This window comes from Blennius ocellaris, assembly GCF_963422515.1.
Source record: "Blennius ocellaris genome assembly, chromosome: 7".
NCBI classification, from domain to species: Eukaryota; Metazoa; Chordata; class Actinopteri; order Blenniiformes; family Blenniidae; genus Blennius; species Blennius ocellaris.
Window position 1 is genome coordinate 28325507 of NC_137656.1, and position 27145 is coordinate 28352651.

Consider the following 27145-nt stretch of genomic DNA (forward strand, 5'->3'; position numbering starts at 1 on the left):
GACAAATCTGTCAACAATATTTGAGAGGAACAAACCTTTTGTTTAGGTAGAAACAGTCTTCGGTCTCTGAGTTCAGCTCGTGAAAAATGAGAGCAGAAACAAAAGTGTTGTTCAGTGGATGTGAAGCTCGCAGTGACACTCACATATCAGGCTGCTTCTTCTGAGCATCAGTGATATTGGTTTTGGTTTTCCTTGGTATCGGCTCAGTAAAGCAGATCAGTGAGATTGAATATCAGTACTCATCAGTCCACAAAACCCTTTTCCAGTCGTGTTGTGCTCTTTGGCAAAGTGTGGCTACAAAGGAATCCGGTGGCTGCCGCAACACGTCAGTCAGCAACTGGAAAACAGAGCTTTTCTTCTTTGGTCAGGATAGTTTGATGACCTGGTGAGTCAGAGGGGAGCTTCGACCTGCGTTCTGGTCCAGGAGAACCTCAGTCCGAGTAATCAGGTCCACCACGCCGTGGTCAGGCTTTCTGCGTGACATACAGGCCACTTCAGGCTTTCTAAACAGAAATAAGAGTGTGTGTGTGTGTGTGTGCATGCGTGTGTGTGTGTGCATGCGTGTGTGTGTGTGCATGCGTGTGTGTGTGTGTGTGAGTGACAGTAAACAATGTCATGTAAGCAAGCTGTTCCATCTGTAAAGCCAACCAGTTTGTGGCCAAACGTCTGTAATTTGCAATCAGTGAGATCTCATTTCACTCAAAGAGCGCCTCCTAATTCAATTCATTTCAATTTAGATTCCACCCATTGAAACTCCTTCTTCATGTATTGTTTTGTTACTTTTTTTCTACCTCTGTAATTACATAAGACAAAAAAAAGTCAACGTTTGTTGTTTTTTTCCCCTGCAGGGAGTTTAAAAAACAAAATAAAACAAAAAAAAACAACCTGATATGTATGGAAAAGACATGAATTGGCTGACTGGGCAAAAAAAGTGGAAGAGATGTAAAGCCAAACAAATCAAAGAAGGACGGATTGAGCCAGGAGAGGCCGAGTGAGTAGAGAGAAAAGACAGAAAACAAAAAGAAGAACCAAAAGTCAGAAACATCCAAACATAAGATCTAGAAAAGCTTCAGGATTCCAACCAAAATGGGCCACAAACAGCTCAAGGGCACATCGATAAGCAGACAGACATATACGTTATTCTATGTCTTCCATTTTGTTTCTAGTCTCTTTCCCCCTGTCGTGTATCAGAAGTGTTGCTCAGAAACCCACAGGAGGTAACTGTTTACTGTGGGATTGGAACCTGCAAACCTCCAAACACAAGCCAACTTCACCCAAGTCTCACTGATTTAAGCCAGAGTTGCTATGTCGGATTTTATAGTCATTTTGACTGTTTTTTCATTTGCTGTTTGCTTTTAATTTTCAATGGAAAAAGATTATTTGACATGAAGGGGCAGAGTACCTAAGTGAAATCTTCTTTGTGCTTCTTTTCATTCAGGAATTTGAAAAGTTTTGTTCTGTATCGCATTGAAATGTTTTTTTTAAATTAAGGAAATACACTAAACTAAAACTGAAACTAAGTAAAACCTCTGAGTCTCTTGTCTCAGGCCCTATTTGCAAGGCAAGTGAAAACACTAAAACTTTATTGCATTTTGGTTGTCTGTTTGCACAACAACGGAGCCACTGAAAGCACATTTTTAGAAAATGCTGTGTAAACTGTAGTGACTGGTTGTTCGGCATAAGCTCAGTAGAGACAATCAGAACAAAGTTTCCTCCAGATCAGGGGTCTCCAACCTGGTCCTCCAGGGCCCCGTCCTGCATGTTTTAGCTCCTCCCAGTTCAACACACCTGATTGTAATATGGGGCTCGTTATTGGGCTTTTTCACAACCTTGGTGATGACATCATCATTAGATCCAGGTATGCTGAAGCAGGGAGAGACTAATACCTGCAGGACAGGGGCCCTGGAGGACCGGCGTTGGAGACCCCTACTCTCGAGTGTCGTGGCTCCAAGTCCATATTTTCTTGGACTTGGTAGTTTTATTTTGACAGTCACCGTAATAACAATCTAACTTGGTCGTCTGTCCACTAAAATGTCTGTCCCATTGTTAATATTTAGAGTGCATTGTTCTCTGCTGCATGTGTGTTATTTCATTACAAAAACATTGTTTTCAGAATGTTTCCATTTAAACGTGGAACCTTTCTGAAAAGAAAATGTACAAACGATGCATTTGCGATATGATCACTCGGAACTGTGTAAACAGGTCTCTCTGTCACATTTCCCCAGATTATGTTTCAGGTTTCCTCATGTTTCACGTCTTGTTTCTTGTTTAATTTTGAAATCACTCACCTCTGTCTCTGTTTCAGGCTTGTCTTCCTGCCCCTCCATCTTGTGTGCCTCAGCTCATGTTTTCAATTAACCAATGATCTTCTCCTTCTGTGTGCTCCCATCATTGTGTCCACCTGAGTCTCGTCTTGTCTGAGAGTATTTAGTCTGTGTTCTCCCTTCCTCCTGTGCCAGTTCGTATGTCTTCCTCACTATGTCCCAGCGTTTTGCTGACTGACTCCCTGTTGCCAACCTCAGCTCTGTTTGTGGATTTTCTCCTTGTCTGCCACCTTGGATACCTCTGCCTCAATAAAACCCTTGAACTTTCCTCCTGCCTCAAGTCCTGCATTTGGGTCTTACCTGTCTGTGCCAAGTTCTTGACTGAACGAACTGGCCAAGTATGGACCCAGTAAACTCAGAACCATTCCGTGAGGTTCTCATTGTCCAGGGCCGCAGACTTGCCGGCCAGGAGGAGCAGATGTACCTCCTCCACCGGCACATGATGGAATTTTCACCCCGTCAAGAGACCCTGATGGCCGTTGCCATGCAGCAAGTTCACTGAGCAGTAACTCTGCCGGTTCCAACGCCAGCCCGGGCTCCAAATCCTGCTCCTGCTCAGGATCCAGCTCCTGCCATAACCGCTGCTTCACCGCCCCCTGGTTTGCCACATCGACCTCAGTTGACCCGTCCTGAATGATTCTCCGGTGACTCCGGGGACTGCTCAGTGCAACCTACACTTTGAGCTCCGGCCTTCAGCATATCCCACGGACCAAGCACACATCGCCTTCATAAACTCCCATCTCAACAGAAGACCAGAGGCGTGGGCCACTGCTGAGTGGAATCACGGATCCAGCACCTGTGAATCCCGAGCAAGTTTCACTTCCTCACTACTCCAGATTTCCCAGCACACCACCCCAGGATGAGAGGCTGCTAGAGCTTTAGTCCATCTCTGTCAGGGTACCAGGAGGGTTTCTGATTATGCCAGAGAGTTCCGCATTCTCACAGCTGAGAATGACAGGAATCCTGCGGCCCTTCTGGATGCCTATTTCGAGGGTCTATCAGCATCCATCCAAGACCATTAGATCTTCCCCAGGATCTAGACTCACTGATGGCTCTCACCATTAAAATCGACAAGCATTTAGCCAAGCGCAAGACCTCCAAGTTCCATTCTGTTCTGCGCTATGTACCACCTCACCTTTGCAGACACCCATCCCTGGTCCCATTACCACTTCCCATGACCCCACCATCAGTCTACCCTCCTATCCGACATACAGTTGGGCCAAGCCCGTCTCTCCCCTGAGGCAATGAGTCGATGTATTGTAGAGGGCAGGTGCATCAACTGTAGGGGAACACTGCACTACACTACATCGCCGTCTGTCCAGTCAGGGGAACATGCCCTAAAGGGAACATTGGGATCCTGGTGAGTCATGACCTCGCTCTCTCCAACCTTTCATGCCCTCAAATTACTGTGTTTGTTGAGGCATTGGCTTTTATGAAAAGATCTCTGCGATCATTGACTCTGGTTCAGACACTAATTTGCAGACTTCCGCAGCATGGGTGGAGTCACTCATCACAACTAGCCAGTCATCCTCAGATTCCCGGACTCACATTCAGAGAGCATCAGTTTTGACTCTCCCAACCATGAGATTATTTTGGGCCTACCGTGGCTTCAATGCCACAATCAGTGCGTCAACTGGGGTACAGGAGTGATAAAGGAATGGGGAGATCAGTATTGGTTTGCCTGTCTTTCCCCTCATGACTGTTCGAACCCTTAACCCTGGTTCTGAACTCGTACCTGACTTTCCAGAGATCTCTAAAGTACCTCAGTGCTATCATGACCTGTCTTCCAAGGTTTTGTTAAGCATGTGCTCAGGACCTCCTCAACATCAGTGTGTTTGTATACTTGGATGACATCATCTCCCTGGATCAGGAGACCACATCCCACAGGTCCGCAAAGTCGTCAGGTGCCTTCTCCAACACCAGCTTTACGTCACAAAAAAGTGTGAGTTTCATCAGTCTACTATTGACTTCCTGGGACAAGTCATCTCCAAAGGAAAGGTAATGAAGGATCCAGAGAAGGTTAGTGCAGTCAAGGATTGGCCAACTCCTACTAATCTCAAGGACGTACAACGGCTCCTCAGTTTTGCCAATTTCTATTGGAGATTTAGCCGGAACTTTAGTTCTATTGCGTCTCCTCTCCATGATCATACCTCCAGTCTCACCCTATTTACCTGGACTCCTCAGGCAGAGGCCGCCTTCTCCAGACTCTAGACTTCGTTTATCTCCGCCCCAATCCTGATGACGCCAGATACCTGTCACCAGTTTGTGGTCAAAGTTGATGCCTCTGACTCCGGACAAGGGGCTGTCCTCTCACAATGCTCTGAATCAATGGTAAATTACACCCCTGCACCTTTCTCTCTTGTGAACTGTCTCCAGTAGAGAGGAATTACGATGTGGGACACAGAGAGCGGATGGCCATCAAGGTGGTCCTGGAGGAATGGAGGTACTGGCGAGAGGGGGTGGAGACCCTGTTTCTCGTCTGGACAGACCATACAAACCTGTAGTGTCTATGTACAGCAAAGAGACTCAACTCCAGGCAAGTGAGGTGGGCCCTGTTTTTCCACTAGATTCAACCTTGTTCTTTCCTACCGGCCAGGGTCAAAGAACCTGAAGCCAGATGCTATGTCCAGACTAACTCCGTCTGCTAGATCTGTGGAAGACCTTCCTCTTATTCTGCCCTCTTCCTGCTCTATAGGATCCTTATCCTGGGAGATAGAGAACCCAATTAGAGGCCATCAAGGATATGTCTGTTCCACCAGAGTGTCCTCCAAACCGTCTGTTTGTTCCCCCTGAGTTACGTTCCCAGGTCATTCACTGGTCGCAGGCCTCCCAGATATCCTGTCCTACCGGAATCTCCAGCACCATCTTGGTCATCGCTCAACGATTCTGGCGGTCCTCAATGGAAAAGGAGGTATTGGAGTACATCGCAGCGTGCCCTGTTTGCTCCACAAACAAAACATCCCGTCCGCCTCCCTCTGGTCAACTCCTGCCTCTCCTGCCGACCCGAGTTTTGCACCAGAGTCGGCACCATGATGAGCCTCTCCTCCGGATTCTACCCCCAGACAAATGGGCAGATGGAGAGACTTAATCAAGTGTTGGAGACTGGACTTCAGTGTATAGCCGCCCAAAACCCAGTCTCCTGGACAAAACAGCTGACATGGGTGAAATATGCTCACAACAGCCTTCCCACCTCTTCGGCTGGTATGTATCTGTGGATAACAGCCTCTTCTTTTCTCAGCTCAGGAGAAGGAAGCGACAGTGCCCTCAGCCCTGTAATTGGTGAGACGCTGCCGTTGGCTCCTGGCTACAGAAGACATCAGAGGGTCTGGCTGTCCACTAAACATCCAACATTCCATGTCAGCCAGATCAAGCCCTCCAAAGTTAGTTCCCTGGTCCCTGCATCTGAACCTCCCCCCCCCCGACATGGGACTGTAGAATAGATTGTAGAATGTCTCCTCCTCCACTCTGACTGAGAAACACTGACAACATGTGACTGTAGAATGTGGTTTATCATCGTTTATGCATCAAAATAGGAGTTTTGTTGAAGAAAGGTTATAAGAAACTGGAAGGAGGAAAGGAGATAATAAGCTTAGTCTCCTTTTTAAAATGTTTTTGTTTTGACTCTCAAATCTCCTGTTTTCATTTTGAAGGTTTCCCAAAGACAACTAGTTGAGGAAGAAGAGCGAGGTGGCTTTGAGGAGGAAGGATTCACTGATGAACTGGATGAATAAACTGGATGAATTCGTCCTCCATCTTCATCTTCAAATCCAAAGAACAGGTGTATCATCAATAGGCTATTAGCATTCATGAATGTAAATATGCTCTGGCCAACCACAGGGCAGGTGAAAAACTTATCCTTATATACTGTGTGTGTGTTGTGTCTTATAAATAGCCTCTCATAGATCACAAATCAGAACATTCTATTATTGTTTATTCCACTATGAACATTAAAACACACCAAACCATGTGTCCAGTATCAGAACTACATTTATGAAGTTGTAGAAAAGAAAAGCAGGTGAAGATCAGTTGAGTATTCAGCGAGTTCTGATTGGTTAAAGTCTCTGACACTTCATTTCTCCTGCCAAGCAGATGAGACTGAGCGGAGCAGCGACCGGGCCAAGATGGCGGCGCCACGGCTCGCCAGCGCCAATAGGGAGTCGTGGTCGAAGTGGCGTCTAATCTATATTATGTCCATGGTTATTTACATCACAGTTAGTGATGTAGTATTTTTTCATGGCTCCATGCTTCTCGTTATACTGTCCCCTACAGGTTGGAATGCTCATCGCAGCTCTGAACCAGGTGGATATGCAGGTCGAGTCGATGAAAACTTCTTTTGGAAAAATCCGTTTTTGTAAAAACCCGGGTTTGTGAAATGTGGCCTTTGTCTCTGGAAAAGCTCCAGTTCAGATGTACTTTCTACCAAAGTTGCTCTCACTGTGTAACTCTAACAAACATCTCCAACAGGTGAAGAATCTGCTCAGCAGAGTTTGTTTTATCTTCTTCTCAGTGAAGAGGCCTCTCAAGGGTGAAACACCTTTGTCAAATTAAAGTCGTCTCTGTCTTTAGACTGAATTTATTGGGTTTTGTTTCCAACTCTCAACCTCTACAGGGCTTTCAGAACCTGCTGCTGAGAACAGTATATTGATCATGATTCCAATTATTAAAACAGGAGGTAAAAAAAGATTTGAATAGCTTCTGTTAGTGGCGATTTATGAGCAGCCTTCCAGCTTCTCACTGCACACTGACACACTCAACCTATTTGACTTGTGTTTGTTCTTAACAGGTAAATTGACTTTTTATCCTTTACACCTCATTAGCAGTCCCAATGTGCTTCCACATAATCACTAACATTCATATTCACAACATGGTTGTGAATATCCTTCACTTCCAGGTACTAGTTTCCAGCAATTCATGTTCTTTTCTCCAAAATCAAATTTTGTGAGCTTGCTTTAATAAAACTAGATAATATATAGAAATGGCTGTCTATGGTCACATGGACAATAAAGAGTTAAATCACAATCACATCAATCAGACAAAGCTGTAAAGCAAGGTTGTTTCAATCTGGAGAAAGAAAATAATCAGGTCACAACAGAAAAGAAAGCCCTTCGTACAATTTAGTCCGAATGTGTTTTTGTCCATGGTTCATGTGGTTTTGGCTCGTCTGACCAATAAATCAGAGAACAGGCAGACTGCATGCATAAACGTGCATTTGCATCATTGTTTTGGTGGTGGGTCGAAGGTCTAACACAGTGGTCCCCAAACCACGGCCCGCCTCCACATTTGGCCCCGCCCCCTGAACAATACCAGAGACGCATTTAGATGTTTTTTACATATACAGTCAAGGCTTGACATTAAGGCTTGCCTGAATGTCCAGGGCTAGTAAAACTTTGCTTGGGCAAGTGAATCATCCACCCACCTCGCTTGAACGGGTCAGTGGTTTTTTTTGGTGATATTTTGACTTTTGTTTTGGCAAAATTCACTTGATATCGCCAACAGTCCATGCCACCACAGGGCGCCGCCATTTCTCGCCCCAAGAGTGCGTTCACGTGATTCTTGTGTTTCAGATTCATGACACATTCAGATCGTCACACAAACATATTAAAAACCCACTCGAATTCAACACATAAAAAAAACTTCAACTAAAAACGTATTTTTGATTATTTAGACTTTCTAATCCCGAAGTTTCAGAACTTTTTATGGTTCAGAACAAAGTTGAGTGAGCAGGAAGAGGAGCAGGGACAGGATTTGATTTGTTATTGACCAATATCGTAAAAATACATGACACATTTACCATGTCAATAAATAAATGTATATGGATAGAAAGTGACTAATAGAATAAATAAGGTGTGGCAGTAGGTAGTAGTATGGCAGTAGGGTGTGACCGCTCCAGTCTAAATACTATCACATTTATTTCAGACCAACACAGCAAAAAGCTGCTTTTATTATACATATTATTATGTTATTATATTATTATTATTATTATTATTATTATTATTATTATTATTATTATTATTATTATTATTATTATTATTATTATTATTATTATTATATTATACATATATGTTTAACTGTGTTCAAATAAACACAGTGGGCATTAATTAAATTCTGTGAGGTTAATTCAACTCTGGGCTTTTTGCTATGAAGAACTGAGAGAGGGTTATTTGATTATTGTTTATTTCATTAACAGTGTTATTATTTATTTCCTGACTTTTACTTTGTGAAGAACCCTGAAAGGGTTATTTGTGGCTTTGTGGAAAACAATACATTTTTACATTTAGGCACCCCTGCGATCGTCACACTTTTTCTGTGACAAACTGACCCGGCCCCCATCAGAGAAGGGAAACGTTGTGTGGCCCCCACAGGAAAACGTTTGGGGACCCCTGTTCTGACAGTGTAAATACGGTTTGTAGTAACATCAGAGCGCCGTCCAAAGAAAACTGCGGTAAGTGTGGACGGACCGGTCGCAGAGCCGAGGGGCTCGGATCAAATTCATATCAGCGCCGCAGCCAAATCACTGCCACTGTTTGATGGAAGAAAGCCCCTGCTGGACAGACAGGGATTCTCCCGTCACAATCCTAAACCATTGTTCATGTTTCCTCGTCTGGCTCAGTTCAGTCCAAACCCGTGAAGCATTCACATTCCAACGAGATGTTCCACACAGACAACCAGAGATAAACGCAACGACACAGTAAAGACAGTATAAAGTCAAGTTTTCTCACGGTTCTCATCCTGAGCGATGCACTGCAGAGGAATCCCGAAGAAGGAAGTGTAGGAGTCATTGTACCACACCAGCAGCTCGGTGCCTCGGGGGATATCCATACACGCTCGGTAGAAGATACACGACCTGCAAGACAAACAGAGCAGCAGCAGCATGAGCTTGTGTGGCACGAGAAGCATCAACATCGAGGTTTCTGCTTCACATTGATGTCGACAGTCCGCTTTCTCTGCTCGACTTGTTTTCAACTCAGGGTCCAGCACATCAGGATGTTTTTACAGTGCAGATCGATGTGTGCAAGCGAAAGTTGAGCTTTTTCACTGTAAATCATTGCCATGTAGACGGGCTTTCATATTATCTGAATTAAAAACTGTAAATAGAAAGAAAATGAAATAAATATCAAGAACATAGCCCACTTTAGAAACATAAAATCAGGGTTCTTGGTCCTGTTTTACTCAGATCTTGTGTAAATGATTCAGTAACAATGTACATACCCAAGCAGATTATGCTTTTGTTATACAAAATGACAATAATACTATAATTGACATCACATGCAAACAGGACAATTCAAATGTTTTGCATTAGGCCCTGAGAACTGCTGCCTTCTTTCCACGTTCCTTTGCTTACCTTCACTAATGTAATGGAGTTGAACTGTTAGGGAGGAAGTCACGAGACAAACCACGTCACAGCAAAATGTCTGAATTTGGCAGAAATGAAACCCAACATGGCAAATGAGCTGTGGGAGAGTCAGAGCGGTGGGAACGAGATGAGCAGTGAGAGATTGAGAGAAGACTGAAAATTGCCTACGCACACAAATCGTGAGTAAACCAGGCCCATGGACTGATTTGGTGGAGAAAGTTTCTGTACATTTGACCAAACTGGAAGCAGAAAATGTCTTATACTCTTCTATAGGTTTGTGACTGTGCCCAGGTCTTTTTCTTTTTTCTAATTCTCTCCCATCTGATAAGAGCTGAGTCTCACGTCTAAACCGACCCCAAATGATTTATGGGAAATATCTGGTGTCTCTCACTCTCTTCAGCCCAACTAATGAGCACGCTGTTGTTGGTGCTGGCGGCCGGCGAGCGACGGTTCCCGGGTCACGGCTCTGCTAAAACAACACCTCGCAGGCCCAAAAACATCATTCTAACAACATGAGCAAGCCACAGTCTCATATCCCGCGCAGGGTGTTTCACACACTTTCCCACACGTTTGTCTCCCAGTGGGGGGGGGCGGGCGTCACTGCTGAGAGGTCACCCATTCCACTCTACAGCCTTTCTGCCAATGTGCCCACGAGCCAGATGACTAATGTGCAAACAGCTCGGGGCAAGTGCTTAAAGAAGAAATGTGATCTAATCCAAACCAAAACAACGACGTTACGTCTCAATGACTCAAAGCACGTTGAGTTTAATCCAGCGGGGAGAGAGAAGCTTGACTTGACGTCTCCTAAACACTCCAGCGCTCACTATGGACGTCAGGAGGACGAGGACACGCACACGCACACGCACACACGCACACACACACACACACACACACACACACACACACACACACACACACACACACACACACACACACACACACACACACACACACACACACACACACACACACACTGATGTTACATGAAGCTGGAGAAGTCCTCCACTGAGAAAAGACCCCCCACACACACAGTCCTGAAACACTCCACCTGGGACTCTTCCCCCACTTTGGGCAATCACAGTGAGGAGAATCACATTTACACATAAAACCAATAAAACAAGATGTAGGACACTGTCCAACCTGGGATCAGCCTCCAACATCCCCCAGCCCAGTCTGGGTCAAGTGACATGGACTTGAGCTATAGTTGCTTTCCAAAGTGCAGCAGATTGGCTCTGAGTTCACTGCTTGTGTTTTATTTGATCATTTATTGAGTTGGTTGTTTTTCAATTGGAAGGTCTTGGATTTAATCCCACCTCTCACCCTGGGAAAAGATTCAAGGAGAGTCGAAGGCCCTCCTTCTAAATCTGAACGCGTGACTTAAACAACAGTTTCGCATCAACACAGCAACATTTTGAAAATGATGTTTGCTCCAACGGCAACAGCAGAAACAGTGGAAATAATATTGTTTTCATGTTGCGCCACTAGTGGCCGCTGTTGGTTGTGTTTAAGCTGAAACTACACACACACGTGAGCAGAGAACAACAATATAAACATCAACAATGGGAGAACAGCGGCATTCTAGTGGACAGATTGTTACTACGATGACTGCCAAAATAAAAGTAGCAGGTCCAGGAGAATATGGACTGGGGGTGATGACACCACGGTGGACACATTGTTTCTCTTGCCCCTCCATAGCGGCGGCACACAAAGCGCGTAGCAGCGTTTCAAACGTCAGCCAGGAGTGTTTCCAGAAAGTGCCTTTTTTGACGGTTCCCATGGCAACGGTGCTTGAGAGTTTTAGAAAAGTTTCAAAAAGTTGTGTTTCCAGCAGCCCTTTACCATCACTTTAACCATATCCACAACACGTATGTGATTTAATGTCATTGTTTGGTATTGGAACACCTACACTGGACTATGAGTCCATTCCGGTGGATGTGCCGTGTCTCGTTAAAGGTGGAATGACAAGCAGTGGCTGAGTTACTGTGAGGAGGTTTGAAGAGAATAAAAACAAAGCAGGACGCAGAGGCAGGGTGGGCGGAGCCACAACGTCAAGCCGTGGGAAAAGATGCTTATTTTATCAAGTGTGGACACACCAAACTTAAATACTGAGAGGGAGGAGATTAAAAAAAGCGATGGAAAAAGACATTTTTAGGAGGAGTGCAGGAACATGGAGGCTGTGAAACAACAGGCGAGCGACACAATAACAGAGACTTCTAACAGCTCATTGCAGACTCGTGTTGACAGGAGAAACATTGGCTGTGTCTTCCTATAGATTCCTACTTCACAGTTTAAATCTAATTTAACACAAATCCACCTTTAAAACGGATGTCCGATGTCATATTACCTTATATTACCGTGATAAACTGTTGACTCATCTCAGCCTTTCTTCAACAAATAGCTTTAGCTGATGTGAATCATGGACGCTTGAATCTGTTCAAGAAAAACACTGATTTGGAAAAAGTACTGATTGCCCAATGGTCTGGAGCAAAGATGTTAAAGTACTGTGTATACTGGAGCAAAAGATGTAAATACTCATTTCTACCTCAATACTTTAAGCTGCACTTTCCAAATTCAAGAGTTATTCTGCTGCTGTTTTATCGGCTTACATCTCACCAAGAATCCATTTTTTTTCTCCATTAACCAGCTAAGACCCAAACTGATCTAGCATTGTGGTCCAGATGACTACAAAGTTGTCCAGGTGTGAGCAGGTTGAACCAAACACCACTGAGCTGCATGAGCTCTCATTTGAACTTTCAGTGTTTGCAGTTGCTAAAATGAAGATGTTTCTGCTTCCAGTCTGTCAGATTTCAGTTCATGTGTTGTGCTTCATTGCTCTTAAAATATCTATGTCCTACACCGGCATTATATTAAAAACTTTATAATTACATGCGCAATGCCAAAAAGCTCTAAGTACCTGCTGGACGATATTAACCACAGAGGAGAAATGATGGAAATCCAAAATATTCTTATCTGAAAAAATGGTGTCCTCAGCAAATAAGAAGCAAATTAAACTGAAAACTTTCAGAAGAGTTTCATGTTTCCTCAGAAATGTTTTGAAAACGGTGTCCATTTATATGTAAACAATGTAGTTCTCATGTTGGGCCACAGGTTGGCGCTGTTGGTTGTTTTTGTTATGAAATCACACTCACATGCAGCAGAGAACAATAAGCTATGAACAATAACACAGACAATCAATTGTACAGAAAACCAATCGGATTGTTACTACAGTGACCATCAAAATAAAACTACCAAGTCCAGCAGAATCTGGACTGGAGGTCATGACACCACGGAGTGCTGTTTCTGACTGGTTGTACACTGAGCATGTGCAGAAGAACTGTTTACCACAGTTGTAGTCCCCCTGTGCCGTAGCAGCGCTTCCATTGTCTACATGATGACAGAGGCCAAGCATTTCTGAAAAGTTCCACTGTGCAGTTTTCAAAAAAAATTCAAAAAAGTTTTCAGTGGCTCCGAGCATCGTTGTCATGGAAACAGACATCGAAAACGCAACACAAATCTTGCACTTTCACTTGAAATCAGAACTGAAGTCTGCAGTCACTGAACTGCAGACTCATTTGTTTGCAAGTTTGTTTTCTTCTTGTATGTTTTTGTTCTTCCTTTTTTCCATTTCATACTGTGTCTATAAACGCTATGGAGATTTGCACTCTCAGCTCACTGCAGGAAGATCCCTGGTTCGAATCTGAGAGTCTGGATGACAGAGTATTGAACATGGATGGAGGGACACTGTCCAAAACTTCTTGGATTGGGGAGAAGTAGAGACTGTTGCTTTAGAAAAAGAAGAATTACAGGAACATTTGATGACAGTGAAAGTTTTTATTACCCGCAGGGTGAAGTCTGGACACTGGTACAGATTAAACAGAACAGAACTTTACTATTAAAAAGAGAAGCCAAACTGAGATCTGGGTTTGAGAAAGTGTTTATAATAATAATAATAATAATTCTCTCCACACTGCAGCCAAGGGAAGGGGTGAGGTGGTGTTGGACCCATGTACAAACAGCCAGGGGGGACCGGGCGATAAATCATACATACCCCCCCAAATGGCTTTAAAGAAAGTGTTTGTGTGTGTGTGTGTGTGTGTGTGTGGGGGGGGGGGTTGTCAAACATGAATGCTGCTACATTCAGACATGCTTGTGCAGGTAATCAAACACATCCAATCTTTTCATTCTGCTTTCATACAAAGCTAAGGCAGCCTCACACTCAGCGTTTAAATAATAACACATGAAACGCTTCGGAGGGACGCCGCAAGGTTATAAATCTCCCAACACAAACACCTCACAAGGTCCCGGAACGCGTCCTCATGGAGAGGAAGGTGTTGATCTAACAGAGTCACATGTTGGACCTGCACAGTCCAACTTTCATCAAACAAGGCTGGATTCACAACGTGGGATCCAGAAAATGAGTAAGAAGAATGTCACTTAAAATACGTTTCTGAGTTTGGTCGTGTCTGTTGTGTCCTGCTAGCTGTAATTGTTTTCATATTACACAATATTTGTTGAGCATATCAGTAACACAGAGCTTCACCAGTAGAGGGAGTGGTTATATCCCCACATGACATCATGAAGGGAAAATCTCTGATTCGCTTGTATGAGCACACATTAACTAAAACGTGGAGCAACAAAGTAAGGGAGATGACAGACTTTCTTCACTTCTGGAGCCTCACACATTACACATGTGTCACATAGGGACACATATTACTCTTTGTTAACATTATGAAGGGAATTTTGCACAAGATGGGACCTTTAATGAGACAGACTGTAAATTAGATTCTGAGAAGAAGATAGTCCGTACAACAGCAGCAATCCAGCAGTTAGCCTGATGTCACTCATTAGCTTTCAGCACATAGCTCCAAGTCATGCTACATGCTACATGCTAAAGCGTTTCAGGCTCACACACCAAAGATGCTACATGCTACATGCTATATGTGATTAAAGTCTGACTGATAAACAACAAACTGGAGTGTGTGGCGCATTACACGTCCATGTTAAATTAAACCTTTCATCCAACTTCTCTACTTCTTTCTCCAGTTCAGGAGGTTGAAATCAATCCAAGAACTAACTGTATCCTCCACTTTTCAATTGCACTCTAAATATACCAGATGACACTTTTCCTCAACTTTGTTCTTCAACTTTATTCTTGAATTTTTAAAAGTTTTTGAACACATAGTTGAACAAGCTTTGTCAATTTGTTTTCATGCCATGGAATTCAAAGACTTCTTGCTAATCTGTGGCATTTCCACACAATGAAAAGGCATCTTTTCTGGGAAATCAGTATGCGCCTGCTTCCTGTTTAGACCAGTTGGACCAGTTTTTCCGAGTGCGGAGAAGAAATCTCTTACAGTACACATACAGTAAGTACCTGTTAACAAGCTTGCCTTGGTTGGTGGAATTCCAAGCACAAATACTTCATGTCTAATTTCGTAGGCATCATTTTAAAAAGACAACTGACAAGTTAATCACGTGTTATATAATACATATGTGTATAATATAGTAGCACCTCTGCGGAGCGACCCGGTAAGAGCGACACCCTGTACTGGGCGGACAAGTCACCGTGCACGGACACATATTTTAACTGTTAACACACCTTAATGTGCGACAACTGACCAAATGAGGACAACAGACAGATTTTCCAGGCACATTTCAAGCTGAGTGACACTAAAACGGCCAAAATACTTGGGCAATAGGGGATTGCACCCATACTGCACTCCTGGCTCACTTCCTTAATGTTCAATAACGTAACATAACGATTCCAAAAATATGTCCACTCCATCTGGTCCCACCAAGCAAGGACCTTATAGAGGATTGACACTAGTTTTATTTTGACATGTCATTGTATTTTGCATACATTTTTTATAAACTGTAATCATTTTCAGTACTAGCTGTTTGATCTTGCAAAAATATAGACAATTTCATTATATACACTGTGACCACAACAAAGAAAAACTGAAATTTAAATTTAAATTTAAAGGTTTTTATAGAAATATTTGACCAGTCTGCTCACTCAAGATGAAACTGAACTGTGGTCCCTGAAGTACATAAAATTTTATTTAATCATTATCTTATATACATCTTATATACATGTGTATATATGTATTTATATTATGTGCATATTTATATTGGTTCAGTTATTTTCATTTAAATAACCATAACATATTTGATGTTTGGTTCATTCAATATCAACTGGTCCTACAATTTGTCCTTATATATATATATATATATATATATATATATATATATATATATATATATATATATATATATATATATATATATATATATAAAAAATTCAATTCCCCTCTCGCCCTCCGTGGGCGGTCACCTGTTTTTCTATTCCAAGCTCGGGTCCTCTACCAGAGGCCTGGGAGCTTGAGGGTCCTGGTCCTCTACCAGAGGCCTGGGAGCTTGAGGGTCCTGGTCCTCGGCCAGAGGCCTGGGAGCTTGAGGGTCCTGTGCAGTATCTTTGTACTGAGCTTTTCTAGACTGAGATGTCCGAGGTTGTTCCAGGGATCTGCTGTAGCCACTCCTCCAGTTTGGGGGTTCCTGCCCCGAGGGCACTACTGTCACCTTCACCTTCCAAGCCTCTCCAGCTCCTCTCTGAGCCCCTGGTGTTTCTCAAGTTTCTCATGTTCCTTCTTTCTGATGTTACCATCACTTGGCATTGCTACATCCACCACGATTGCTTTCCTCTGCCCTTTTTGGTAGGACTTCTTGAGATCAGACACTTCAGTTAAGTCCCGCTGGTACATATATATATATATATATATATATATATATATATATATATATATATATATATTTATTTATTTATTTATTTTTTGCACATAACTTTCTCTTTCTTTTGAAAGTTATAATTGGTTTGTAACTGTGAATGTTCTGTGTGTGTGTGTGTGTGTGTGTGTGTGTGTGTGTGTGTGTGTGTGTGTGTGTGTGTGTGTGTGTGTGTGTGTGTGTGTGGCTGCCCTCATGCACTGCCAGGTGGGATCAGATCCGGGTTGGGATGTTTACCAGGTTGCTATCATTGTTGTCATGCCTTTCAGATGACCAACCTCTTTCACATGCAGCGTGTTAACTCCGCCCACTCAAACTTCCTACTGTATGACAATATTCTGGATGATAGTTAGCAGTTGTGACACGACACACTCTCATGTTGTAGTTTTATACATGTATAGCATGTGTTTGTCTCGCCTTCAGAGACTGGACTGTTTCTTTGAAAGCAGCATCAGGAACTCCGTGAGTGAGCGGCGATGAGAGACGACCCAGCCACAAGTGAGTGCAGCTGGTTTTACTACAAAAACATCATTCTTGCTTTTTCCTTTTTGTAACGCTCTTAGTGTTGATAACATATTTATTATCTGTACAATTTGAAAGTGTAATACATGTTGATTTGCTGCTGGTTGTTAAAGTATGCAGTCGTCCTGCATAATGGTTGGCTGGTTGCCTAACATATTCTGATATTATTGACAAAACCTGGATTAATCTTATTATTGTCATTATGCATATGCTTCCATACACACAACATTGCAGTTGGAAGTCCTGACTTTCATCAACATAAAAAAAAGCATAAAATAGTATTTTGCTGATATGATTTGCAATAAATACAAACACTACAAAGACGTTCCTGATAACAGTGGTCTTTTTCTGTCAGTACAATTCTTTTAATTAGTAAATCACTCATTGTTTTGTGAAATAATCACAATCACACAGACTGGACTCCAGAGCAGGAGACTAGTCACATTAATTAATATCTCTGCACAGATCTGTAGGATAAAATTCCAACAGTTATTTTTAATGATCTGCAGTTACTTCACCTTGGACTGCTACCTTATCATAGTGGGCGAGTTCGAGAACCTGAATGATCCTAGGAGCTACGTTGTCAGGGGGCTCTATGCCCCCAGTAGGGTGTCCCAAGGAAAACAGACCCAAGGTGAGGGGTCAGAATAAAAGCAGTAAAAAAAAGCTCCCATGGATAAACCAAAGAGAAGCGTGATGTCACCCAGTAAGGCGCAGCCGGGGCCTCACCCTGGAGCCAGGCCTGGGTTGAGGCTCGTATGTGTGCGTCTGGTGGCCAGGCCTTTGTCCGCGGGACCCGGCCAGGCCCAGCCCAAAGGGACGACGCGGGCCCCTCCTCCTCATCCTCCTGTGGGCCCACCACCTACAGAGGCTGCCGTAGGGGTCGGGTGCAGTGTGGATTTGATGGCTGTCAATGGCAGAGACCTCGAAAACCTCATCCCTTGACACAGAATCTGGCTTTTGGGACATGGAATGTGACCTCGCTGGGGGGGAAGGAGCCTGAGCTTGTGAGGGAGGTTGATATAGTCGGGCTCACCTCCACTCACAGCTTGGACTCTGGAACCCAGCTCCTCCACAGGGGCTGGATACTCCACTTCTCTGGAGTTGCCCGCGGTGTAAGGCGGCGGGCTGGAGTGGGCTTGCTTATTGCCCCACAGCTCAGCCGCCATGTGTTGGAGTTCACCCCGGTGAACGAGAGGGTTGCGTCCCTACACCTTCAAGTAGGGGACAGGTCTCTGACTGTTGTCTCGGCCTATGCACCGAACAGCAGTTCAGAGTACCCAACCTCCTTGGAGTCCCTGGGAGGGGTGCTGGATAGTGCTCCAACTGGGGACTCCATTGTTCTCCTGGGGGACTTCAACGCCCATGTGGGCAATGACAGCGAGACTTGGAAGGGGGTGATTGGGAGGAACGGCCTCCCCGATCTGAACCCGAGTGGTGTTCTGTTATTGGACTTCTGTGCCAGTCACAGCTTGTCCATAACGAACACCATGTTGGAGCACAGGGGTGTCCATAAGTGCACGTGGCACCAGGACACCCTAGGCCAGAGGTCCATGATAGACTTTGTGTCATCTGATCTCTGGCCGCGTGTCTTGGACACTCGGGTAAAGAGAGGGGCAGAGCTGTCAACTGATCACCACCTGGTGGTGAGTTGGATGCGCTGGACCGGGAGGAGGCCGGATAGACTCGGCAGGCCCAAACGTGTTGTGAGGGTCTGCTGGGAACATCTGGCCGAGCCTCCGTCCGTGCAGTCTTCAACTCCCACCTCCGGGAGAGCTTCTCACAGATCCCGAGGGAGGTTGGAGACATTGAGTCCGAGTGGACCATGTTCTCCACTTCCATTGTCCAAGCTGCTGCTCGGAGCTGTGGCCGCAGGGTCTCTGGTACCTGTCGTGGCGGCAATCCCCGAACCCGGTGGTGGAAACCGGAAGTAAGGGATGCCATCAAGATGAAGAAGGAGTCCTATCAGGCATTGTTAGCTCATAGGACTCCCGAGGCAATCGACAGGTACCGGCAGGCCAAGCGCATCGTGGCTCGGGCTGTGGAGGAGGCAAAAACTCGGGTCTGGGAGGAGTTCGGAGAGGCCATGGAGGAGGACTATCGGTCGGCCCCGAGGAAATTCTGGCAACCTGTCCGGCGCCTCAGGAGGGGGACGCAGTTTTTCCCACCACCATGTCTTCCATTGAGGAAGCAGAGACTGGGTTCTCAGAGGTGGACTCGTCCATTATCCAAGCTGAAGTCACCGAGGTAGTTGCTAAGCTTCTCTGTGGCAAGTCACTGGGAGTGGATGAGATTCACCCAGAGTTCCTTAAGTCTCTGGATGTGCAGGGACTGTCATGGTTGACACGTCTCTGTAACATCGCATGGCAGGTAGGGACAGTACCTCTGGCAGACAGTGGTGGTGGTCCCTCTTTTTAAGAAGGGGGATCGTAGGATGTGTTCCAATGACAGGGGGATCACACTCCTCAGCCTCCCCAGGAAAGTCTATTCCAGGGTACTGGAGAGGAGGGTCCGGCCGTTAGTTGAACCTCTGATCCAAGAGGAACAATGCGGTTTTCGTCCTGGTCGTGGAACACTGGACCAGCTCTATACCCTCCACCAGGTGCTTGAGGGTTCGTGGGAGTTCACCCAACCAGTGCACATGTGTTTTGTGGATCTGGAGAAGGCGTTCAACCGTGTCCCTCGGGACGTCCTGTGGGGGGTGCTCCGGGAGTACGGAGTCCGGGGTCCTTTGTTAAGGACTGTTCGGTCCCTGTACACCCAGAGTAGGAGTTTGGTTCACATTGCCGGCAGTAAGTCAGACCTGTTCCCAGTGCACGTTGGCCTCCAGCAGGGGTGTCCTTTATCACCGGTTCTGTTCATTACTTACATGGGCAGAATCTCTAGACACACCCAGGGACCAGAGGGGGTCCAGTTTGGGGATCACAGGATCTCATCTCTGCTTTTTGCAGATGATGTGGTTCTGTTGGCTCCATCAAGCCTGGATCTTCAGCGTGCACTGACGTGGTTCACAGCCGAGTGTGAAGCAGCTGGGATGAAGATCAGCACCTCTTAAATCTGAGTCCATGGTTCTCCACTGGAACAATGGACATGGGAGGATGGGCCAGAAAACCAGTCAGTATCTGGTGTGACCACCATTTGCCTCACGCAGTGCTAAATGTCTCCTTCACATAGAGTTGATCAGGTTTTTGATTGTGGGATGTTGCTCCACTCCTCTTCAATGGCTAAGCCAAGTTGCGGGATATTGGCAGGACCTGGAACACGCTATCGTATACGCCCAGCCAGAGCATCCCAAACATGCTCAATGGGTGACATGTCCAGTGCGGATGCTGGCCAAGCAAGAACTGCGAGGTTTTCAGCTTCCAGAAATTGTGTCCAAATCCTTCAACATGCATTATCACGTTGCAACATCGTTGATGAATATGACAACAATGAGCCTCAGGATTGTCACAGTAACACTGTGCATTCAAAATACCCTCAATAAAATGTACGTGTGTCTGTTGTCCATAGCATCTGCCTGCCTGTACCATAACCCCACCGCCACCATGGGCCACTCCATCCACAATGCTGACATCAGCAAAGTGCTCACCCGCACGAGGCCACACACGCTGACTGCCATCTTCCCTGAACAGTGAAAACCTGGATTCATCCATGAAGAGAATACCTCTCCAACGTGCCAAACGCCATCCAATGTGAGCATTTTCCCACTTAAGTCGGTTACGAGGACGAACTGCAGTCAGGTCAAGACCCCGATGAGGACGACGAGCATGCAGATAAGCTTTCCTGAGACGGTTTCTGACAGTTTGTGCGGAAATTCTTTGGTTATGAAAAGCCACGTAAAGAATTGCCTTTCAGAGACGGCTATGATACAGAAATGAACATTCAGTTCATGGGCAACCGTTTTTGTGGCCAATTGCACACTCCTTCAAAACTTGAGACATCTGTAGCATTGTACTGTGTCACCAAACTACACATTTCAGAGTGCCCTTTTATTTTGGCCACCCGAAGACACACCTGTGCAATATTCCTGCTTTCTCATCAGCATATTGATATGTCATACCTGTGAGGAGGGATAGATTATCTCAGCAAAGGATAAGTGCTCACTTACACAGATTTAGACAGATTTGTGAAGAATATTTGAGAGAAATTGGTATTTTGTGTATATAGAAAATCTTTAAGATCTTTGAGTTCAGCTCATGAAAAATGGGAGCAAAAACAAAAGTGTTGCATTCAGATTTCTGTTCAGTGTAATTCCTCAGCATTTTGGAAAGAAAATTAATCCAAATCCTTCCTCTGTGCTTCAGCATTTGAAAGCATCAGCATGAGAACCAATCAGAGGCCGCCTTTCGAAACATATATACCACATGGTATCAACTGACCAATCATGTCGCTCGTCTCTGGGCGTAATACAAACCGGACGTCAGTTGTGAGTTGTGTACTTCAGCCAATAAATGTGCGATTTTTCAGCAAAAGAAGCTCTCTTGCTCACGGATGACGTCCCGTAGTCCTTGCTGGATTGTATCAGCACCTTGTGCAGTATCAGCTCTGGCAACAGGATTGGTGCATCCCAATATTGATGTTTGAAAGTGCTGCAATATGGAGTTATGTAACTGAAACACTTGAATTATGTGGCATTTAAAATATGACAAAATTCATTTCACTTGAATCACAGCACCTGTACAATATCGTCCAAATATTTTAGCTCAACTCAAGACGCTTTTATAAGGAAAAACCCATTCAGTTTCTTGAACAACAAATATATACAGGTCTAAGAATATCAGGCTTTAACAGACAGACATTTCATGTGTTTTGTCCTTGTTTATATCCAACAGACTTTTCCTTCAGACTGGAACAATAAGTCTCCTTCACAATGGCAACAACAATGTCAGGTAAGAGTAACACACACACACACACACACACACACACACACACACACACACACACACACACACACACACACACACACACACACACACACACACACACACAACACTGATCTATCAGGGGTGTAACCCTGAACAGGCTGCACCCAAAACTACAAAGAACTGACCATATAAATTTTTGCATGGATTGAAAAATAACATGAGGTTCATTCATTTGCACCCTCTTATTTATCCGAACTACTTTTATCATATCAACCCTCGCGGGCCCTGAGGTCCTCCGGCACCGGCCTTTTAATTGTCCCTCAAACGAGGACCAAGACTCACGGGGAGGCTGCGTTCAGCTCCTATGGCCCCCGTTTGTGGAACAGCCTGCCGGGGAACCTCAGGGCTGCAGAGCCTGTTGAGGTTTTTAAAAAAGGGTTAAAAAATCACCTTTTTAATCAGGCTTTTAACTGATTTTATACATGTATGTGTGTATATAGTTATGTATTTGATCAATGTATTTATCTACTTCTATTTATTTATTTCAGATAATTATCTAATTTTCTTTTTTATCTCCAGTGGTTCCTCTAGGGGGCGCTACACTGGTGGTGGCCGGTTTTTGCCACTGGTGGAGCCGTCCCATGGGTTTCCCTGCCCGGGCCCCTGGCAGGTCCCCCGCGTATGTGGTGGGATTGGCTGGTCTGCCCGGTTGGGGGGGGATCTGTGGGGCGTCGCCCCCTGTGGTCGGAAGTTGTGCCGCCCCCAGTGTGGACGGCCCAAATATGTCCCTTTCCTCACCTTAGTCCTCAGTGTCCTGCCATGTCTCCATATCACTCGGCATGTCTTCACCTATGGTGTGTGTCTGCATGTGTGCGTGTGTGTTCACCTGCTTTTTATTCATCTATTTTATCTTTGCACTGTTTTTAATTTTTGTGGAAGCACTTTGTGTTGCTTAATGTATAAAAAGTGCTATAGAAATAAAGATTATTATTATTATTAATAGGTCTGTTAAAATGACCTATCATAGAGATAATGACAAAATTGCATCACTTTTCTGAAAAACGTTGAAATAGGAATACAAAGGACCTGACACAGATGCCGGTATTGAGTCGAATCCTGAATAGAATAGAATAGAATCGAATATAATAGAATAGAATAGAATAGAATAGAATAGAAATATCCCACTGAGCAAGCAAAATCCATAGATGTCCAAAACATGTCAATCCGTCCAAGCTGTAATCTGGACATCTTTAAGGCAGCCAGAACTGGTTGAAGATAGACGTTTTAATCAGGCTGTAATCTAGACGTGATATAACTGTAATCAAATGCACATTTCTATTACAGCATTGTTCTACTACGGTTAATCCTTTCAAAAACCAGATTCTGTTTGAAAAGGGTGTAGGAAGAAGTAAAAAACATATCTCGTCCTACCCCTTATTGCTTCTCAAAATATTCCACCCAAATTCACCCTGAAGCACTGTTCAGGTCATCGTCAATAATATAGTTGGCCCCTAAAATCTAACGACAAAATCAGACCAATAACAGCATAAAAAAAGCTCAATTCAAATCAAAAAACAAAAGGACACATTACTAGACGCACAGTAACCATGATGTTTTCAATTTCTCCCGACTTGTTCATTTCTGTATGTTTAAAATGTCAGTTTTAAAGAGGTCTTCAAACCTACCTATTGTTTTTCATGATTTCAGTTCATCACTACAGTTGTTCCAATTTGTCATTCACAGCATCTGAATTCAGGATTCTGATCTTTGCAAAAAAGCAAGTTGAAAAGACAGAACTGTGTAACTTGATGACAGGAAGAAAAGACTTGAATCCAAATCAAAAACCAGCCAAGACGTTTTCTGTCGTCTATGGAAACTGGAAGCAAATACCGTTCACACTAGTGAGGACTTCAGATGTCTTCAGCTTGTCTGAGGAAAAACTAAAGCATGAACTGAAGGTATGTGTGGCACATTGCCCTCCAGGACCAAATGTCCTCTTGCATGTAGTCCATCCCTCTGATTTCACTGAAGAAGACCGGAAAAAACTGAAATTCATCATGAGCGCCTTTGGTAAAGATGCATTTAAACACTCGATGGTCATCACAGCACAAGATGATGGGCGGGTTAACACTATGGTTAATCAACTCATCCGATTATGCAACCATAAAAAGCAAATAATAAACTTTGCAGAAGAGTTTTGTTCCACTGTTCGTCAAAATCTGATGTCAGATATAGAGAAACTAGTGAAAGACAATGGAGGAAGACATCTAACATTAAATGGAGAGGCTAATTCCATGCCGGTGCCACTTGAAACACCAAAATTCACCAATCCCAAGCTGAACCTGGTGTTGTGTGGGAGACATGAAGAGTGTAAAACTTCGATTGCTAAAGCCATTCTAGGACCGGGAGAATTCGACTCACTCTGTGACACTTCGGAGTATGTTACGAGACAGTCATTGGGGTATGGACCTCGGCTTTCCCTGCTCTCACTATCTGCCCTTTATGGAAAAACATGGGCGGTAGCAAAGAAAAGTTCAGTAGATTGTGTCTCCCTTTGTGAACCGGATGGCGTCCATGCCTTCATTCTAGTCCTACCACTGGACCATCCCACTGAAGAAGACAAAAGAGAACTGCAGACCATACAGGACATGTTGGGTGCTCAGGTCAATGACTTCACCATTGTCATTTTTGCTGTGGAGTCGAATCCTCACTTTCCACCGATTGTGAAGTTTGTAAAAGACCATAGAGACATCCAAGAGCTCTGTCAGAGTTGTGGAGACCGATATATGATCTTCAACGTCAAGAGCAAGCAGCAGGTCACCAACCTGTTACAAACTGTGCCCTCAAAGAAAACATCAAGAGGCTTCACAACAGATCTGATTCCTATAAATCCCACAAAGAATCCCTCTTTATTAAACGTCCACAATGAAATATACAAGTATAAAGACTCTCTCTTCTTCCCACGAGATGATCCAAGAAAAGTGTTGGTCATTGCGCCGAGTGTTGTATCTGCCAGGAAGCAAAGTAACCCATCCAACAAAGTGCAGACTCAAGTACCTTTTATTGAGGAACATCGAGGACCTTTCAAAGAGCCGATCAGACCACTTCCCCCAGTGCAAAGGAGTGATTGCAAATTGGATCAGAGGAAAATACCTCCGCAGGTGTTTCCTCGAGTCCCCGCTTGGAGGCAGAGTGAAGCGTCACCTCAGAGGCCAAAAAGAGAATGTTTAAGAATGGTGCTCATAGGGAAGTCTGGCTGTGGAAAAAGTGCCACTGGCAACACAATACTGGGAGAAGACCACTTCCTCTCAAAGATCTGCACCAGGTCTGTGACTACAGAGTGCAAAAAAGTGACGGGACACATTGAGGGGCAGCCCGTCGCTGTGGTGGACACGCCCGGCTTGTTTGACACGACTCTGTCCAACGAGGAAATCACTCACGAGATCCTGAAATGCATCGACCTGTTGAGTCCCGGGCCTCATGTTTTCCTGCTGGTCTTGCAGATTGGCCGCTTCACAAGGGAGGAGAGGGAGACTGTGCAGATTATCAAGAACTTCTTTGGTCCAAAGTCAGTGAACTTCATATTCATTGTGTTCACCAAAGGAGATGATCTTCAAGGTCAAACAATAGAGAGTTACATTGGCGAAGACCAGGGGCTCCTCAAAAGAATTATTGATGACTGTGGAGGGCGCTACCACGTCTTCAATAACAAAGATAAGAGCAACCAAATGCAGGCCATCCAGTTGCTGCACAAAGTTCAGCGAATGGTACAAAAAAACAACAATAGCTACTACACCTGCCCCATTTTTCAGGGAGCTGAGGCAGCACAACAGAACAAGAGCGAAGAGCAACATGAAGGGGATCAAGACCATGGACTGAAAGAAAGAAAGACTTTACTGGAGAAAAGAAATGTCATTGAAATGTTGCTCAGAAATCAGGGTGAAGGCAACAGACAGAGAGAAAAACCGAGATGTGACAACGAGCAACTTCAAAAGTTTGGAGAAGAGAAAACGGAGACATATGAAAGCTTTAAAATCCAAGAAGACAAACAAAACAATGACATATACGCAGAAATAGACCACACAAGTCCACTGCAATTTGGAATGAAGAGGAATGAAGAGGAAGTCAGGAAGCAGTTCGGTTCTGGTCTCAGTTCATCAGAGAAGCAACTGGAGGTGATGAGGCAGAAGCAACAAGAACATAAAAGCTTCGTGATCGACCAGCTGAAGAAGAACAGAACCTTCAACAAAGATTTTGACAGGCTCATGCAGAAGCATGACGAAGAGATGACAGATCTGAAACTGGGACTGCGTTTGGACGACAAACGGCTGCTGATCAAGGCAATCAATGAGCTGACTGAGAACCACCAGGAGGAAGTGGATGACTGGATAAAGGAGCATGTGAAGAAGGCCACAGACAAGTCATGTAGCATTTTCTGAGACGTTTTTCATTTTCTAACAGCAGCGGAGACTCAACCTCCAGGTGTGTGAATGTCTTGATGAAGGATTCCAGTTGCAGAATAATCTTGGACATTGTCCTGCTCAGACTGCATAACACATACACCCATATTACTTTTGCCTTGCTTTACCCTGTTCTAACTTTTATTTGTCTATTGAGTTTAAAAGATGTCTATAGTTTCTAATTCCTAGTAAAAAATATTTGTTGAAACATCTGATATGTTGCTGATGCTTAATATGACTTCATGCAATTTGAATCGTTTATATTACAGGTTTGTAAGTACAGTTTTGCGATACAACAAATGGACAATTTTACATGAAGGTTTCAGACATAGTGACTTTATAGGAATACTTTTTTCTTGCAAATTTCTGGAATGAAAAACAATAATAAAAGTATATAATATTCCTTTATGTTAACCTATGGAATCTGAGATGTTCTAATAAGAAGGAATTAAGGTTTTCCATCAACAATTTTATTTTCAGAAAATCTAATTATTAAAAAACAAATGCATGAGGATTGAGACTTTGTCTACTTTCGACAGTTTTTTAAATCAAGAGCAGACATATGAAAAAGTGACAATTTCATATTTTAAGGTTCCTGCTTTTGTATACCGTGTGCTCTAAGACATTTTATTAGATAATAATGGAACTTTGAAAAAAATGTTTGTGTACCTAATTGATGGTACACAAAAAAATTTTGATTTATGAACAACACTGTATTTACTAATGTACTTTCTCTGAATATGGTCAATCTTCCTCTTGCCCTAATTTCTTGGGATGTTTCTTCTGCTGCATACTTGGCATGAACTGATCAGATCTTCATTGCATTGTGTTCACCTC

General features: G+C 44.0%; 1 protein-coding gene across 1 annotated transcript in view; it reads right to left on the bottom strand.

Moving 5' to 3' along the window:
• prdm6 (PR domain containing 6) overlaps positions 1–27145 on the bottom strand; it is a gene marked incomplete at both ends in the record, with an annotated part of 146827 nt that overhangs the window by 57833 nt on the left and 61849 nt on the right. Inside the window, one exon of the mRNA XM_080498808.1 lies at positions 9044–9168. Coding sequence (XP_080354934.1) covers positions 9044–9168 — 125 coding nt within the window. The remainder of the gene's footprint in view (positions 1–9043; positions 9169–27145) is intronic.